This window comes from Palaemon carinicauda, chromosome 10 (genome assembly GCF_036898095.1).
Source record: "Palaemon carinicauda isolate YSFRI2023 chromosome 10, ASM3689809v2, whole genome shotgun sequence".
NCBI classification, from domain to species: domain Eukaryota; kingdom Metazoa; phylum Arthropoda; class Malacostraca; order Decapoda; family Palaemonidae; genus Palaemon; species Palaemon carinicauda.
Genome location: NC_090734.1, coordinates 151,761,588 through 151,780,375, shown reverse-complemented (window position 1 = coordinate 151,780,375; position 18,788 = coordinate 151,761,588). Strand labels below are relative to the sequence as shown.

Genomic DNA, 18,788 nt, shown 5'->3' with positions numbered 1-18,788 from the left:
CGCGCAGCTGGGTGCGGGCGCGTAGGCGCAGACAAGACCTGGCGCGTAGGAGAATGTGGGCGCGTATGCGCATGAGGGCGAGCGTAGCGTGTGATGGAACTATACTCCTGTTGGGGCATATGCGCGTGTTGGCGCGTACGCCCTTGATGCCCTGTGTTAGGGTTTAGTGATGGGGCCTGACGAGCTACTAAGGAGCGTTCGTCAGGTTTCGTTGGCGCGCCTTAGCGTGCTTAGGAGAAGCCTTATTAGGCCCATGTAGAAATGATGACGGCAAGTCGGCAGGTCTGTCGAATGGAAGGTCGACGTGTCCTTTAAAAGGACGACCTTCCACCGAAGGAGATCGTAAACGATCTGCAGAAAGGTCCAGGACCAGTGCAGGAGCAGTGATAGATGATTGGTCTCGAGGCTCCTCTGCGGTGGACTGCATCGAAGGTGTTGAACCAAAGAGGTGCCTCCTCACTGCAGGTGAAGGAAGGCCTCTATGGCAAAGAGGAAGGCGGGCCTTCCGACGAATGCGCCCTCTGGGGGCCGTTGGATCAGAGGAGTCTCTGTAAGTGAACTCCCCCGAGGGGAAGAAACACTAGCAGGAGAGACTAACGATGGACTTAGTTTCTCCCTCGTAGGTTGAACAGGAACGGGAGAAACTAAGCCGTCAGCTACCGTAGAGTTTGGAGAGGCAGAGGTAATGGGTGATACCGCATTGGATACCTCTGACACCACAACGTCGACAAGAGACAAAGGATTAACCTCTGACAGTGACGGCGATTGCTTGACAGCGGCACCCAATAGGATGTAGTTAAGCAAAACCTCCTTGGAGGGCAAACCTGTGAGTCCCAAGGAGGGCCAAAGCTGAAATAAGGTTATTGACATATCCTCCCCCGGGAGGAGAGGTGGAGCTGCTTCGCTAGGGGAAACAACGTCATCTCTCGAGCCCCGAGGTTGGTAAACAGTACATCGGTCTACGCTACCACTCGACGGTCTCTCAAAAGAGACCGACCGAGTGGGAGCTTCGGAGGAGGTTTGGGCAACGGAAGAAAAGGCCTTGGGTTTTTCTCCTTTCAAAGAAACCTTTGAAGGAGAAAAATCCCGTTTGGACTTCTTCCGTCGTCGCGAAAACCTCTCCCACTGGGAGGTAGACCACTCCCTACAATTAATACACCTGTTGTTGATATCACACCGTTGGCCCCTACAAGAAGGACAAAGGGCGTGAGGATCAGTCTCGACCGCCGACATGAATGTTCCACAGGGGCAGTCGGGAAACCCAGGGCAGGTGCACATGATCGCAGAGGCCAACTTCACATATATAGAACTAGAAAAAAAAAAAAAAAGACAAAAGTAATTAAATGGCTGCCAAATGACGGCGAGGAGGAGAGCGGACACGTCCGACCACCATCCGAGCCGGGAGCAAAGTGAACTCAAGCACAGGTGTGTGAGAGGGGGGGCAGTAGCAAGCTACCCTCCCCTACTCCCGCTAACTAGCGGTGTGGGTAGTAAACCCTCGTTAAAAATTAATGGTTCGTCATTTCAGCTACGCCGAAAGTAATAGACCCCCTATGAAATAGCATGGTTTGTATTCAAGTTACAGAACAATTTTTGTTTAATTATTTCGTTTCTGTAAAAACCCATTGTGTTCTAATTTTAAAGTAATTTGAAAAAACTAAACTAATTGAAGAAAACACTCACAAAAAAAAAACTTACTTTGCCATCAATTTCTGGAATGATGCTAGTTAGGTTGAAGTTTGAGAGAGACGATGACAAATGAGGTGCTGTTGGAGGGGCCATATTAACTTGCTGACGGTCCATTACACGAAGAGGACTAAAAGGAACATGTCCCGGAGGAGCCCCAGGAGGGAGAACGACCGACGTTCCAGTCCTGGATCCTGAAGCAGCGCCAACACTGCCAGTACTAAGTTGGCCAGCTCCAGCTGCTCCCGCACCACTGCTACCACTTGGATATTGTGCAGCATTAATTGGCATCAAGTTATCCGGTCCCAAAAGAAAATTGCTTTGATGGCGAGGTGCAGTACCTGGGAATAAATTTGAGTGCACAAGGGTGGATTCATCACAGGGAGGGGTGAAAGAATGAAGCGATATATGTGCAAGAGCTCCACCCTCCAAAAGATTGGCTGAGCTACTCATCCCTCCACTTACCATATTTGTGTCCCCATATCGAGATCGTTTTGAACTCACACCGGTGCTACTTGCAATTCCATGATTATTACTATTCACACTACTTGGAACACTCGTAATACCTATGTTGCCACTATTACGATTAGAATTCGACCTGGAATAAGGGACAGAAGTAGAGGCTGAAGAAGAAGACACTAACTGCATATCTGAATGGGGTGCCCTAACACTCATTGAGCCACTAGCAGCTCCCATCAGTCCACCTCCACTGCATACATCCTGTGGGTCTAATGGTAATGGGAAAGTTGGGTTAGGAGGGAAGTTGCTTTGGTCAGTAGGAAATTCATGAAAACGTGGATAAGGTCCCGCTGGATGCGGCGGGGCCATGATATCTCCAGAGAGCATAGATGATGAAGAAGGGGGAAGATTCTGGTATGGATACCCTGTAGGCATGTAAGCCATGTTACCACCATAAGCTAGTGAGCCTGAGGCCTGAGTATGAAGCTGGAAATTATAATCTGGATTACAACCACCCTGACCATTTCTGTCGTGGCTTGAATATCCAAAGGAGGAATTTGGTACAAAATTTTTCATCTGCTGAGGGGAATAATTACTCTGGTACATCTGATTAGGAGCCATTAATGAATAATTATTATTTGTTGGAGGTCGATGTACAGTTCGCCCGTAGTTCTGAGAACTTAAAAGTGCTTCTGCTGAATAATTATGACCTTGTTTATGTGCAGGTGAAGATTTATTACCCCACATACCCGAGGTGGCAGTGGCACCATTACCTTGCTGAGAACCTCGTGCAGGGCTTCTTCTACGAGAATGAGAATCTCCCTGTGAACTATTCTTATTACTTCCTGTGCCACGTGACTTGCTTTCAGATTTTCTACTTCCAGACTTGCTACGTGGGGAATCTTTAGATTTGTCCTCTGACTGCTGTGCTGAAGAATCCTTCTGCTGTCCACTAACAGATCCTTTCCGAGATTCACTTGAATGGCTGACAAGATGGCTGACAGAAAAATATCGAACATGCTCAGAAGAAGGCTCTGGCCGCATTGGTGTAGGATCTTCAGCTGTTTCTATAAAGCCTGTCATTGGCATAGGCATAGGAGGATTGTGTGGAAGTCGAGGGTCAGCCATCATCGTAGGATCCGGGGGTAGCAAATCACTATGTTGGTACTGGTGTTGCTTACCATATCCATAACACTGGTGACGGCCTTCAGACCTTGGTGAATGAGGAGCCTTACGACAATAAGCATTATAGTCATATGTAGGAGGTTGCATATAACTTGAAGCACTAACCATAGGTGGGTGATATGGCATTGTAACCATTCCTGGCTGGTGTGTGGGTTGCATCACTGGCCCAGACAAGTGACCTGCTGTTCTCTTATCTGACAACAGTTCTCCAACTTCACCAATGACTGACCCTGGTAACAAATTATTTGCATTGTGTGGCTGTACAGTGTGCCCAGAGACTTGCTGTTGAACAACTGGGTTTTGCTGTTGCTGTTGCTGCTGTTGCTGTTGTTGTTGTCTTTGTTGTTGCTGCTGTTGTTGTTGCTGCTGTTGTTGTTGTTGTTGCTGCTGCTGTTGCTGCTGCTGTTGTTGTTGTTGCTGTTGTTGTTGCTGTTGTTGTTGTTGCTGTTGTTGTTGTTGCTGCTGCTGAGTCAACTGTTGTGCCTGTGAATGCTGATGCTTCTGAATAGAATTTTGATTAATAAGTGGTTGACTTTGGCTTGTACTCCCATGCTGTTGACTTCTATGATGATTAGACAACTGCTGATGTTGAGCCTGTTGTTGAGGCTGTTGCTGTTGCTGCTGGCCACTATTGTTTGATGGCTGATGTTGCTGAGTGTGCTTCTGGCTAGTCTGGTACTTCCCAATGGACTGCTGTAGGACTGGTTGAGAATGTGTTTGGGATGTTACAGTCTGAATATTGGCCGGTGATCTTTGTAGTCCACTATTATCTTTAGATGGCTGGTGCTGGTGAAGATGCTGTTGTGGTTGTTGATGTTGAGGTAGCTGCTGCGAATGCTGTGAAGGTGCATGTGTTTTTGTATGCGAAACTTGATGTAGCTGCATTCCCAATTTATCGCATTCTTGACGAGGGCTTGTTACCATTTGATCAGCCTTTCTAGTTGGATTTGCTACAGCAGACTCTATGACTTGAACAGTTTGGTCTTTCTTGCTCAGAGAAGACTGCTGACGTGCCAAATGCAAAGATGACACAGGCTCTGAAGCAATGGCTTGCATCTGTGATGGTGGTGGTACCTCAGCAGACGGGGAAGACTCTCGAGTCCTGTTTATTGATCTTGCTTGATGAACATCAGTTACAGGAAGAGAATTGTGAGGTTTACTTTGTTTTTCATACTTACTGGTTGGTTGCTGTGGACCACTAGTAGTACAACTGGATACAAAACTTTCTTGTGCCAAAGATCCATGGATTTTAATAGAGTTATTTGAAGACTCTCTTGAAATGCTTTGATTTTGATGTTCTCCAGAGGCTTGACTTGATTCTGAAGTATTACTTCCAAAGGAGTGGATTATTTTCATCGAATCCGATTTCTCCTGGCTAGCTTGAGCTGCTTGACTACTCTGTGATAAAGTCTTCTGAGATGATGAATTGAATGTATTAACAGATATGTCTTTCTGTGCTTCATTTTCCTTTTGAGCACTACATGTGACCATTTGCTTTGGACTTTGTTCACTCCATGCTCTATACGACACAGAGCAGTGACTGAATTTTTCTACAGGTGCACTCAGAACACTGCTTGGTGCTGTACCACTGATAATAGAACTTGCTATGGAAGCACTTGGCAATACTGGTGACCTTTCCTTGAAGATTTCTTGATCTGATTTATCTTGGGGTTTCTCCAAAGTAAACGAGGCCACTTTTGGGGTTATTTCTGATGAACTTTGTGATGATAACTTATTACTAGGTGAAGTCTCAGAATTGATGCTCTTGACATGGGATGACTGCTTAGTAGATTCTTTTACTGACATCTCCGATGTAACTGAAACAAATGAAGTCCTCTTTGCATCATTGCTGTTTGCATTTGATATGCTAGCTTGATGATAACCATAACCTTTTACCTTATCATTGTTATCTGTTAAAGTCTGGGGCTGTATCTGACTACCTGATGACTCAGGAACCTCCATAGTAATAATTGCATTTGAGATTCCCCTTTCTTGTTTCTCTTTGGTGGAAGATTCAGTTACAGCCTTGCTTGAAGATGATCCATCATTGCTTTTTGAAAGAGGTGTTATGCTACCTTTAGAATTTCCTCCTCCATTATCCCCATTTCCTGCTGAAGGCTTTTCTAAAGATAATGGCATTATCATGCTTGAAGAGGCAGAATTAGGCAATGTGGTGCTTGAAATTCTTGCCTGAGTTGTTGAGTTAGTGACAGATACCTGATTATTTTCTACAGCTGTCAAATTAACACTTTCTAATTTTGACCTTTCACACTTGGTAGAAAGAGGTGGAAACATTGAGGATATATTTGCAACACTTGCAGCACTTGTTTGACAAATTGAGCTAGGAACTTTTGAATATAATAATGGCTCAGATGTAGCTAAACATGAAACATTAGTCCCTGGAACAGAAGAAGCCACACCTGACAGCAAGTATGTTGATTTCTCAGAACTAATGGAAGTTGGGAGAATGGATGATGCAGTGTTGCCTACCATAGAAGAAATAGTTGAAGAATGGTGTAAAAATGGTGTAGAAAAGATTGATGTACATGTTGTTGAAGCCTCAGTACTTGCACCTGATGTTGAACCATAACTAGTGGGTACTGAAGACACATTTGTGGTAGAGTGGTTACCTGCAGATGAAAACGACATACTTCCCGTCGACGGTAAAGTTAAAGAAAACGAAAATGCAGGTGAAGGGTTTGTTACTTGATACGAGGAAGTAAATGCAACTGACGACGTTGGCAGAGTTACTGCTGGTGATAACTGAACATCAGTACTTAGAGAGGGCAGATTTGATGAATTTCCTACTGGGATCGAGGAAGACGAGGTGGTTAATGGGAAATTTGATATAGGATCAACTAAAGGTAAATGCCCAGATGAATGATGATCTGCTGACAACGGTGGCAGATGCGGAATTGGTGGCAACGGGGGAAGTGGGAGGGGTAAGGAATGACATGTTGCAGGCAACATTGGTGCTCTTAAAAATATACATGGGGGTGGAAGAGATGCTGTGGAGGGTAGGGATAATGGGCAGGCAGTTGGAGCTGATGATGCCTTAGGCAAATTTTCACGAGAAGGTAATGGCGTTGATGCAGATGAATAAGCTGAGCTTGGTAAAACAAGAGGTGTAGAAACTCTGGCAAGACTATTTGAAACAGCAGTTGATGTAAGGACATTTGAGCTCATTTCAGGAAGTGAGTCTGTTAAGTGTGGAATGAAAATGTTACTGCTGCTTGAAGTAGCCTGGGTAGACACTGCACTCAAAGGTGGATCTACAGACTCCTGGGGCTTGGAAGATAAACAGAGAGCTGTAATACTGTAGGAACTATTGTTCAGTGATGTCTCCGTGGGACCCTGGGAACTACTCTTTGTAAGGCATAACGTCTGAGACACACTTTGAGATTCTAATGACGGAGCAGATGATGAATTCGCAACAGAATGGCTCTTTAGTGGCTCTGTCTGCATATTTTGGTTTTCCTCATGTACTTTAGCATCAACAGAGTTCTCCATGTGGGCATGAATGAGAGACTCAGATTTAGAGCCTGGCTTTACAATCTCTTCACTGCTGGTGATTGGTGATGAAGGAGGAGAGAAATCACAAGACCTTGGGTCACTTTCATCAATGGAACGTAACATTTCAACTAATCTATCATCGGTGGGGTTACTAGCTTCAATGCCACTCTCCCGGATAGTCTCTGGAATGACGCAAGGCATATCAACACGAATATCCATTATATTTCCCAGAGACTCTTCCACACAGTCCATTATTCCTGCAGAATGGACCAAACCTGTGAGAGTGGATGAGGATATCTCCTGTAGATCTGGACTCTGAGCGCTAGGTATATCAACCTGGTTCAAGTCAACTGGTTTAGGCGTTGTTTCCATTGACTGCAAGGTTTGCATTGAAGGATTAATTTTGGAGAGCGAAGGAACCCCATACTCACTCTTGCTGCACTTGGCTGGTTTATCACAGATATCTAATGTCATTGGTCTCTTGGTCCTACCATGACTTTTTGAATCCCTCTTAGGAGGTAAATTATTTGCCTTGATACTGTTTTCAGAAGTTGTATTAGTGCAATTTTCTTCTGTTGACACATCTTTCACTTGGGAAGCAGACACATCCTTGCATGAACATGGCTTGGGAGCAATGGGTTTTAATCTAGTCTGTTGGGGAACAGATACAACAGGGTTTGACGGAAGTAACAACACAGGACATGTGTTCATCATCCTGACAATCCTACCCCCTTGAAGGAGAGGGGGCGGAACACCAGTAGACATGATTGGGACACTTGAAAGTGAGGGTGTAACATATGTCAGCTGAGAGTTGTATACAAGTGGAGGCACTAACTGAATCGTTCCAGGTGCTGGATTGTTACACTGTAATAAAACTACTTTTTGCCCTTTAACATTTTCTTTGTCCCCACCACCATCTTCTACCTGAACTGACACCCGTTGCTGGGGATTATTGTTGCAAAAGGAAGAAGCTTGGACTGAAATAACCTGACCACTTGTTGTTGATGGATTCTGTACTTCTGGATGCAAAGCAACATGCTGGCCATCTTGCATCACCAGACAGGTGCCTGATGAGGTCAGAACAATTTCTTCTGACCTGTTATTAATTTTTCCTGTTACTTCTGGCTCTAGCTTCCTTGATGTTCCTGCAATCTCACTGGATTTCAAGGTTGGATCAATTCTTACAGATTCTTCCCCTTCATTTCCTGTTTCTATTATACTGACAGTTACCATACAATCTTTGGTTACATTTTCCACCAAAATACTCTCCGTTGATGAACCATTATCAGTAGACTCTAAAACAGTGTTACAAGGTTGTGGTAATACTGAAATGTTTTCATTAACACAAGAGAGAGGAATACTCGTTCCTTGGCCACTTTGACAATTTTGAGAAAGAACAGTTCTCGATTCAGGTACAACTCTAACTTGTTTATTTTCACCATTTTCAGATATAATAGTGAGTGGTTCACCTTCACAATTGATAAGCGGAACAGAAATACTATTATTCACTTGATCATTAGACGATATCACAGACGTTACAGATTTAAACGAAGTTTCTGCAGTTGGTTCATTATACAAAACAGAAGTAGCCGAAGCTTTTTTTACAGAACGCAATTCACTCTTAGTTACTCTACTGCTTTGTTCATCTGATTTAACACTAGAATTTTTGGTGACACTGCGATGATCATCTGAGCAGCTGTTTTCCTTTCCACAATATGCAGTTGACACCTTTTCACTGGATTTCGATACTTGGGTAACGGTACTTTGCGTAGAACTGAGGCTATTGGAAACTCTTTGATCTCCACTAAACCCTTTTTCAACACTAATACCCACATGAGGAATTCTGTTCTCATTATTCTGAGAAGAGATGCTAGTATGAACATCATCTTCCCCATCACTAAAAGTTCCATCAAAATTTTCCTCAGGAACATATTCATAATTATCCTCAATTACAATCTGGCCTTGAGGTCCAGTTGAGAGTTTCTTCATGCTAATGTTAGTACAGTTGTTTTGAATGCATGTACCTACAAAAAACAAAAAGAACCAACATCAATATTTTACGTAAACATTATAATTTCAGACTTCAATAATATGACCAACAGAAATATTCATATATGTTAAAATGTCTAATACTCTATAAGCAGTACTATAGTTTGAAAATTAATACAAATTCCTCTGGTTGAATGAAAAATTGTTGAACCTTATTATTATCTTTAGGCTAGTGTAACCTTGAGCAGGTGTCTACATAATTTATCTGCTTCTGAATACGTTTCCATATTTCTAATCACAAACAATGAGAGGAAGACATGTGCATAAAAACAATGATTAGTGCATTAATAAATTTTTAAAACGAAGGAATGTGTGCATATCAAAATATAATTTACTCCCCACCAAATCTGGTTTTATAAGTTTGACAGTTCTAGTCAGTCAATAACAATTTCATCAGCATAAAACTTGACAGTTGGAACAACTCTGTAATACTGTATTACAGCCTAAAGGTTAACAAATAAAATTTTCTTAGCAGATAACTGATGTAAAGATATGGTATTGCCACTACAAATATTCAAAAATAGAATTTCTCCATAATGAAATATGACAAATTTGGGAGTAATTTGTATTTTTCCTAATGATTTAAACCTTGAGCTCTTTATAGGGAATATACTTTAGGTAAAGTTGGAAATTAGTGTGCGAGGCTCAAGGTAGGTGATAACAGAGAGGCGAGGTGAATGCAACTAAAATTTATTAATGAGACATCAAACTTAAATGCCAGGACTTGCGAGCAAGGACGTCAGAAAATTTCAAACAAAATTAAACATAAGTTATCAGGGTTAAACAGGTTGGTTTATTAACAGTGCAGAGAAGAGCAAGTGATCAGATACAAAGCAAAACCGTTACTGTGTACGAACGTGTATAAAACACGTGCGATACATCGCTCCCGCCTTAAAAATGACAGTACAGTACTGTACATGTGAAACAGGATACCCTGCTCTTGAGAGGCATACTATGGGGGGGGGGGGGGTTCATCTTGGCAGGAGATACTGAATGCAGGCTATAGGCAATCATTGGAGACACAGTCTTCTTTGCCACGAATGTTCACGAAGAAAGCCTTTGGTGTATGATTTATCACAAGGAAAGGGCCCGTTATGGGGGGAAGTTACCGGTGGCTTGCTAGTCTTGTTGCGCAGGAAAACGTGCATTGCCAAGTGCAGATCTGTCTGTATGTGTTGTTTAACTGGGGGCTTGTAAGTCTGGCGGCAAAGAGTAAATTTTCCCACAATGTGACGTAGGCGTTGGATATTGTCGGAGGAGGTTGCAAATGGAAAAATTTGGCAGGGACAACCAACAGGTCGCTATGCACCCTTTTAGCTGACGAGACGAGACATCCAGGGCATCTTTAGGATTAGTCCTTAGTCCCAAAAGTTACCAAGGGAAGAATCAACCATTCCGTTGGCAGCAGGGTTGAAGGCGGTTGTCTGATGTAGGGTGATTCCCAGGAGATTTTCTAATGATGTCCACAATTGAAAGGTGAAAGTGGTTTCCCTGTCAGAAATATTATGCTCAGGCATGCCAAATCTCATTATCCATCCTGAGAGTTAGGAAGATGTACATGAGGTGAACATTGCAGTTTCCATGGATATGGATTCAGGCCAACAAGTGGAGCGGTCGATAACGGTAAACAGGTAACCATGTCAGTGTGATGTTGGTAGGGGCCCTACTTCGTCGACATGAATGTGGGAAAAATGACGGTGAGGTTAAGGAAAGGTGCCCACTCCTGAATCCATGTGTCGATGTACTTTTGAAGTTTGGCATGAAGAACAGGCGAGGACCCAATCCTCAGCATCCTTAGTGATGCCATGCCAAATAAACTTCGTCTTCAATGGCTGTGAAGTAGATCGGCGCGAAGGATGTGAAAGGCCATGAATGAAATCAAACACCTATCAGCGCATGAGAGCAGGTATCTACGGTCTAGGTCTACCAGTACTAATGTCAGAGAAGAGTGGCATTGGGAGTCGTTAAGGGCGACATCTTCCAAACGGAGGGATGTGTAGGATGTCCTACATGCTTGGTACTCTTAATCATTCTGCTGGGCTTCTGCCTAGGCATTGTAATTCAATCCTAAGTGAATGGCAGCTAATGTGTTTTTTGACAGGACATTGGCACCAGGATTCATTTTCCCAGAGATGTGTTGAAGGGTGCGATTATATTTAGCCATGGCAGAGAGATGTCAGTGTTGATGGGTGGACCAGGCATCGGATTGTTGAGTGAAGGCGTGGACCAGAGGCATGTGGTTAGTGCGAATGACAGAGGGCGTACCTTCCAAGCATTGGTGGAAGTGACGAAAAGCCAAGCATACCGCCAGAATTCGCGTTGAAGGTAGAGTAGCCGGATTCCACCTTGGACAGTTTTCTACTGAAGAAGGCCAATGGGCGGGGCAAGCCGTTAACCACCTGCTCGAGTACTGCACCAATAGCGATGTCGCTGGAAGGTGCATGTGGCACAGGAAAAGTGGGAGGAGCAGCAGTTAATATGCATTCTTTGCATTGCAGAAGGCCGCTTCTTGAAGGGGACCCACTTCAGGTCTTTTGGCTTGCCCTTGAGGGAGGCACAGAGGGGGATAAGAGTGACAGCGATAAAGGGAGGAAACGGTGATAATAGTTGATAATGCCCATTGAATTCTTGTAGCGCTTTGACGGTTGAGGGCGTGGGAAAGTTCTGAACGGCTGCTACCTTCTCAGGGAGGGGGTGACCTCCTTCAGGCGTGATGCTGTGCCCTAAGAACAATACTTCGTTGGCGTCAAAGGTACACTTGTCAGACTAGACTACAAGGCCGTTCTGTTGTAGGCAGTCGAGCACGATGCATAGGTGATGGAAGTGTTCCTCTTTGAAGGAGGAGAACACAAGTATGTCGTCTACGTATCATACACAGAAGGGGAGGTCCCCCAACAAGCCATCCATGAGACGTTGAAAAGTGGCCACAGCATTACGAAGGCTAAAACATTAGTAATTGAAGATGTATATACCGAAGGGGGTGGTGATGGCGGTCTTGGGGATGTCTTCTGGGTTCATGGGCACCTGATAGTACCCCTTGAGGAGGTCAAGCGTGGAGAAAACCTTCACTTTCTGCATGTAGGAGGTCACATCAGCGATGTTTAGGAGGGGGTAGTGATCCGGTTCTGTCCGCATGTTCAGGAGCCTGAAGTCCCCACACAGATGCAGAGAGCCATCTTTCTTCAAGATAATGTATAAGGATGATGACCATGGGCTTGAGGCCTTTTGGTAAAGGCCCATTTCTTCCATTTCGGCAAACATTTATTTAGCGGCTGCCATACAATCCGTTGCCAGACGCCTGAATCTGGCGAAAACTGGGAGCCCTATCATCTTGATATGGTGATAAATAAAGTACTGTACCATGTTTGGAAGGAACTGTGGACGTTTGAAGAAGTTCTGGACGGAAAACTTACAGGTACAACGTGGAGGTGGGTGTAGGCATCCATGTGTGCACTGATGTGGAGAGCGAGTGATAAGACAAAAAGCAAAACAGTTACAGTACAAGAGTGTGTATAAAATGCATGCAGTACACTAGCCATAAAACTTTAAGCAAGGCATAACTACACACCACTAGTTAGCGGGGTGGGGGGGGGGTAGTACCGGTTACCCCAATCATACACACACCTGAGCTATATCGCCCCTTTTGATTGCAGGCAGGACTTGCAAGGGGATAGATGATGGCAGGACAAATCTGTATAAAGAGCTCAAGGTTTGTACCGTTATGAAAATTAAAAATTACTTCCAAATTCGTCACTTGTTCCAACACACTATACAAACCATTTCACACTTTATAGGGAAAAACTCACCCTTAAGTGTGCAGAGGTCCTAACCAACTGGCTGGGTTTTGATTAATAGTAGTAGTAGTAGTAGTAGTAGTAGTAGTAGTAGTAGTAGTAGTAGTAGTGCAAACCAACTTCTATCCCTTGTTGGAAAAGTGAATTTCTTCAAGACTTAGGGTCACAACTGTAAAAACAGTCTAGTTAGGAAGGTGAACGAGGGAAGTAAAGAATAAAGTATAGAAGAGCTTTGGGCTTCACACAAGCTTTATGGTGGAACATCCTGACACCCTACTAAATTCTCGTGCATATGCACAAGATACAGTAGTGGCCTGGGCAATCCGTGTGATTGTGTGATAACTAAGCAATGTGACCTTACTATTGGACATTGTCCAATTCCTCCCTTGCTAGGGGAATGGGGACACAACAAATATATAAACTATGAGGTTATACAAGGAAAATGGTTCAAACCTGCAGACGGAGGAGGCCAGTTTGCAGCGTACCGAAGGTGCTGTACCCAAAGAGGGGAAAATGAAAGAAAGAGGAGGCCCGTCACTTGTCCTTCATCCCAGACTAACCCTCGGTAATGTTTGCCCTAAACCACCTGCGACTTGTCCAAAAAGGGACATTGAGGTGTTTAGACCATATGTTGTGCAGCCACCACAGGACCAAAGGAGGAGGTTTCCAGGTTCCTGTGAGTTACGTTTTGCAGGTAGCGGGCTGTAAAGGTCGTAAGACACACTCCAACACACCATGTTCAGGTACCTGTGTCACAGAGTAGGTACTGTAGTTCTTTTTAAATGCTAGGGACGTGTTACTACCCCTAGCATTATGAGCTCTGGGTCTACCCCCTTGTGAGGGAGAGTCAGAATTCAAGGCGTGATCTATTACCTGTCAAATCTAAGAGATCACATTCCTTGTGACTCTACTTTTGAACCTGCCCTTGCTGACAAACACTTTGATAACATGTGGATGAGGTTGTGAGGTTACTGTATTTTGAAATAAAACCTCAGGGCCCCCGTAGGGCATAGTAACCTTTGATCTGGATGATCTGATATAGAACGAAGACTCTATCCAGAAGGGACCACACCTTGGGACCTCTATAGCTGGATTTTGAGTCTTAGCAACAAACCCATGGACGAAGCCGAGCGTTACCTGTCCCCATCCTCTAGAATGTACGACGTAGGAAAGACCATGCAACTTGCTGACACTCTTTGCTGAAACGAGAGCAAGAAGGAAGACTGACTTAAGTGTCAAGTTACAGTCTTATGACTGACGCACTGGTTCAAAAAGAGCTCCTTTTAGATATCATAGCATGTGGACTATATTCCAAGGAAGTCTGACTTCTAGCTTAGGACAGGTACGCTCAAAACTCTGTATGAGGAGAAAATTCTGTCTGAGTAGCCCTGGAAAAGAGAGAAGATTTCTCTTAATATCTCTGCCGGTAAGAATAGATCTAGTTGCAATTCTGCCTATTGTGACTGTGGCACTATCAAGGTCATAGATCGCTCGGTCGATGCTCTTTTATGAATGAGTGTATTGTACTCCTCAGACAGAAAGGGGAGTGCATAAGTGTTCTGATGTCAGGGGACCTCTAAAAGGGGTGCCTAAAGCACGAGCACTCGCCAGTGTTCCAGCGGGAGCTTGATGAGTAGCCTTTAGCAATCAAGCATTAGGAGTCACTAAAGATAAGTTGCAATTCCGTGTGCACGAGCATGCCAGGAAAGATGGGATCTATCCCCAGGGGGAAAAGATCCCTCAGTGGGGAACCCAAAAATTCCAGCTTGAAAAAACTGAAAGTTTTGCCGTGCCCTATGGACACGACGGTGAGAGGCCAAGACTGAAAATTTCGTAAGAAGTGTCTTTCGTGAAGAGTGATATGACTGTATATGGAAAGTTTCCTCCGATCTTACGGCAGAAATACCCTGTGATGGGTACTGCATTGCAAAACGAAGATCCAGGTGCAACCGAATGGTTCTTTGCGGCTGATACTTGATTGGAAAACATAGATAAATGTTTGGAAACAAGACCACCTCCTCCCTCATGACAGAGATGAAGGAGGTCCCCCCTAGAGGGCAGATTACCTATGTCAAGGTAGGAGTCCTTGCAACTCCTCAGGAGCGTGCATTTGGCCGCGAGGGTAGTGCATGCAACTGGCAAAGCAAACAACCTTTGTCGGCAGCGCTAGCTTGTTTGCCCGCATGTGGGTGTGTCAAGTCCTAACTTCCTTGCTCAGGGTAAGTGCTTGTACACAAGCTTCAGCATTGTGAACACGTTTTCATGTTCTGAGCACCCCTGAGGCAGCTAATGGGGTTGCTTGCGAGAACACTGTGTGTGCGATGGACCGCAACATCACTACTCAAAAGAAAATGATGGTTGACTAGCTGAAGCATTGTGAACATGTTCGTGGGCGTGCGTATGCCTACGAGGAGCACATACAGCTAGCAAAGCGATCATAGTTCAAACCTTTGTTGGTGGTAGGCACTTGCCCATCCGCCTCGTGGGCGGGACAAGTGTACCTGCAGGCAAACAACTAATTGTTTGCAATCATTCATAAACGTAAGCATAAGCTGATTCCATCCCATTGAAAATAGAGGCTTCAGGGAATAACCTCAAAGGGTTATGTCTCACAAGACCATTGTGCCCTGAGGGCATGATGGGGTGAGGCAGAGATCACAAGGGATCGGAGGCCAGCACAATGTGAGGGTTATGAAAAGTTCTCTATCCCATAGGGAGGAGTAGTCAGAGATTGTCTCACGAGACTTGGTGTACTACGGAGCACGGAGGGGTGCAGCAACCGCAAGCAAAAAACCCAGGGAGGATTGTATTGCCGCAGATACACACCTCCTTGCAATCGTAAAGGCAAGACCACATGTGCAACTAAAGTACAGTAGTTGGTGCTAGAGCCTCACTAAGGGGGGTGCTGGCGAGCAACTGCAGTTGCGCAAACCTTGTCTGTGAGAGGAACTCACCTGTACTCATCGCTAACGATTAGTGTTTGGATGGCTTCTCTCATGGAATAGAGGTGTTGCCTGCATTCAGCATTTGAACCGCGACAGTTTGTTCATTCATACAAGAGATGAACACTCATCACTCCCAGAGGAGATCTGTCGAGTAGTCTAATATACTCCTGCATTATGTGGCATGACTAAGACTGAAAAAAGGTTTTGTGTGTTAACGCACTGTTGGAAATACCAAACTTTCCCTCATAAGGGTGCAGTACCATGCGACCTGGTAAGTAGAGTCTCGCAAACTCACAACAGGTACTAAGGCAAGCATCCTGGGTTGTTCGCAGACCTTTTTCATACTGAAGAACTCCCCCACCTACCTACGCATGACTTCTCTACAAATCTAAGGTCTTTGCGAAGTACTGTACTCATGCTTATCCTACCCCCACAAGGGGTTGGCGAGTAGCCCTATGTCATCACTTCGGAAGGGAATGAAAAAGGCTGTGCTGGACTTGAACAGCAGCAGTTTCTCCCTTGTAGGAGGGTGAAACCATTAGGCTCAGGTCCCGAAGGGCTGGGCCTCGCTTGTTGTGCCTAAGAGGCATGATATAGGCAATAACCCTGAAGAGTTATAGCCTACAAGTAGTTTCTCCCCATAAATGGTAGAAACCAAAGGGGCCTGGCCTCAAAATGCTCTAAGAGTATTGTTGTGTCCAAAGGCATGATGTCAGCAATAGCCCTTAAGAGATAAAGCCTATCAGACTCGTCAATGGGAGTGGCAGCAGCAGGCATCACTATTTGCAGTAAAGAAGCCCAAGGGGAAAAATGTTCAGGAGACTCGTTTTGTACCCTGAGGGTATGACAGCGATGTGCAGGAACTGCAAGCAGTCACCTAACTCCCTCATTACCAAGCTCCAAAGAGCAAGAGTGGGGCATGAAATCCAATTCTTGCCTGAGGAAAACCCCTGAGGGACAACCACTCAAGACAGGCAGGAAAGGCGACTAGGCCCTGTTGCTGCTGTCGGCAATTCTCCCCACAAGCGGGAAGATTGCTGGACAGTGGCTGGTGAAAAGTAACTCTCCCTCGGAAGGGAATGTTCTCCAACACCTGGAAGCTGACCACCAGACAGCGTTCTGCTTCTTGTCAACAAGCTGAGCTTAAGTTGAAGGTCAGCATCAAGAGCTGCCTGTGAAACGTAGCAGAAGCCAGTTTCTGGGTTATCCTCATACTCCAGCATTAAGAGGAATGAGGGAGAAAACTCTGAATGATAACTCCAAGGAGCACTAGTTGAAGATGCTTTTGTTCAAGCAGCTTCTGAGTCACCCTCTTATTCCAGTATTAGGAGGAACGAGGGAAAAAACCCTGATTGGTAACTCCGAGGAGTATTAGTTGCCATTACTCCCGTTTGTACACTGGAGCTGTAGGAACATGAAAAAACTGTTGGAGCATTACCTCTAGATTCTTGGAAAGGATAACCATGCTTAATTCTTAGGGAGGTAGATATGCACTCCCACTCTGCCCTTAAATGTAGTACTCTTAAAAATCCATTCCTTAGTGGGGGAGAACCGAAAGCCCTACAGAAGGCAAATGAGAGAGACAGCCCCGGTGGTGGACGCCGTTGCTTTACTAAGGAAAGCGACGGTGTCCGCACCTAAGGGTTGTCCTGGGATCGCAAGTGCTCTATCAATGTATTACCTCCACAGCGGACATTACTCTTACTCAACAATCCTCCGGAGGATAACGAGCGAGCAGAGTCGGAGTGGAGGGATCGAGCCGACGGAGAAGGAGGTCGGGGTTTCTTCTCCTTCAAGGAAGACTCAGAAGGAGAAGAACCCCACTAGACTTCTCTTTCCGCCGTCTACCAATCTCACCCACTAGGAGGATGGTCCCTCCCAACACTCAATACAAGGAGAGGCCTGCGAGCAAGAGAGTCTATGCATGCAAGATGAAGTGAATGTGGAACAGTCTCAAAATCCAAAAGAAGGTGCCGTATTGGCAACCTTCAAGGTCGGGCAAGCCCGCAAGACGGGAACCCCGAAATCCAAGAACTCTCAAACAAGAAAATTCAAAGTCAGCCTGTTAATAGGGAGAGAAAATGGAACATCTTCACTTCCCCCAGCCAAAAGCAATAGTGGCGATATAGCACAGGTCTGTGTGAGCGGGGTAGCCAGTACTACCCGCTATCCCCACAAACTAACAGTTGGTAGTTATACGTCGCGTAAAGTATTATGGCTAGTTTCCAGCTTCGCAGAAAGTATACTCCCTATAAAGAGCGAAATGGTTTATATAGTATCGGAACAAACACATTTTATCAGTGGAAGATGAATAAGAAAAGATAAAAATTGCTTATAAAATCAACATTTTTTCAATGCTACCATGGAATAACATAGTTTCTTGATAAACTAAGTTTACAGCAAAGATTATTAAAAATTGTAATGGCCCCTAAAAACTCATTGGTACTTCCTAGATGAAAAGCCTTAACAGTACAACGATCTACCTGGAAAGGTGCAGAGAATTTCTCGGCCTTCATTTCTGGATTCAACTTTGAGACCAGTTTCTTGCACAAGCTTAACAAGTAAGGCATTCATGTGCTTCAGATCTATTACTTGTCTTTTGAGCCTCTTGATTTCTTCTTCTGCAAATAAATTCAACCATATGAGGGTTTGATATTCTTAAAATAAACTACAATTACCATTTACAACATCTCTAGGTAAATATCTTCACAGGCTTACAGTTGTCATAGAAACTTCCCATGAATATAAGCAATATTGTGCAAATATAACAATCCTTCTTTGGGAGACCCTGTACTTTTCCTCCCTAGCAAAGTAGACAACAATTATCTAATAAACAAAATTGATGCTTTAAAAAATAATTAAAATATTTTTTACCCTTTTGACCCCATCTCAGAGTTAATTAAATTTTCACTCAATTCCTGTGCCATTTTTCTGGAAGTCTTGCTTAACTAATCTTATCACAAAAAACTATTGGCACTATGAATTTAGAAAAATGTTATTTTCATTAGTAAAATAAATTTTTGAATATACTTACCCGATAATCATGTAGCTGTCAACTCCGTTGCCCGACAGAATTCTACGGAAGGGATACGCCAGCGATCGCTATACAAGAGGGGGGTGTACTCACCAGCGCCACCTGTGGCCAGGTACTGCAGTA

General features: G+C 44.4%; 1 protein-coding gene across 1 annotated transcript in view; it reads right to left on the bottom strand.

Moving 5' to 3' along the window:
• Positions 1-18,246, bottom strand: part of LOC137648867 (serine-rich adhesin for platelets-like) — a 56,218-nt gene extending 37,972 nt beyond the window's left edge. The window contains exons 1-2 of the mRNA XM_068382033.1: positions 18,115-18,246; positions 1,699-8,867 (exon numbers count right to left, since the gene is read on the bottom strand). Coding sequence (XP_068238134.1) covers positions 1,699-8,867; positions 18,115-18,205 — 7,260 coding nt within the window. The 5' untranslated portion in view covers positions 18,206-18,246. The remainder of the gene's footprint in view (positions 1-1,698; positions 8,868-18,114) is intronic.
• Positions 18,247-18,788: the final 542 nt, after the last annotated feature.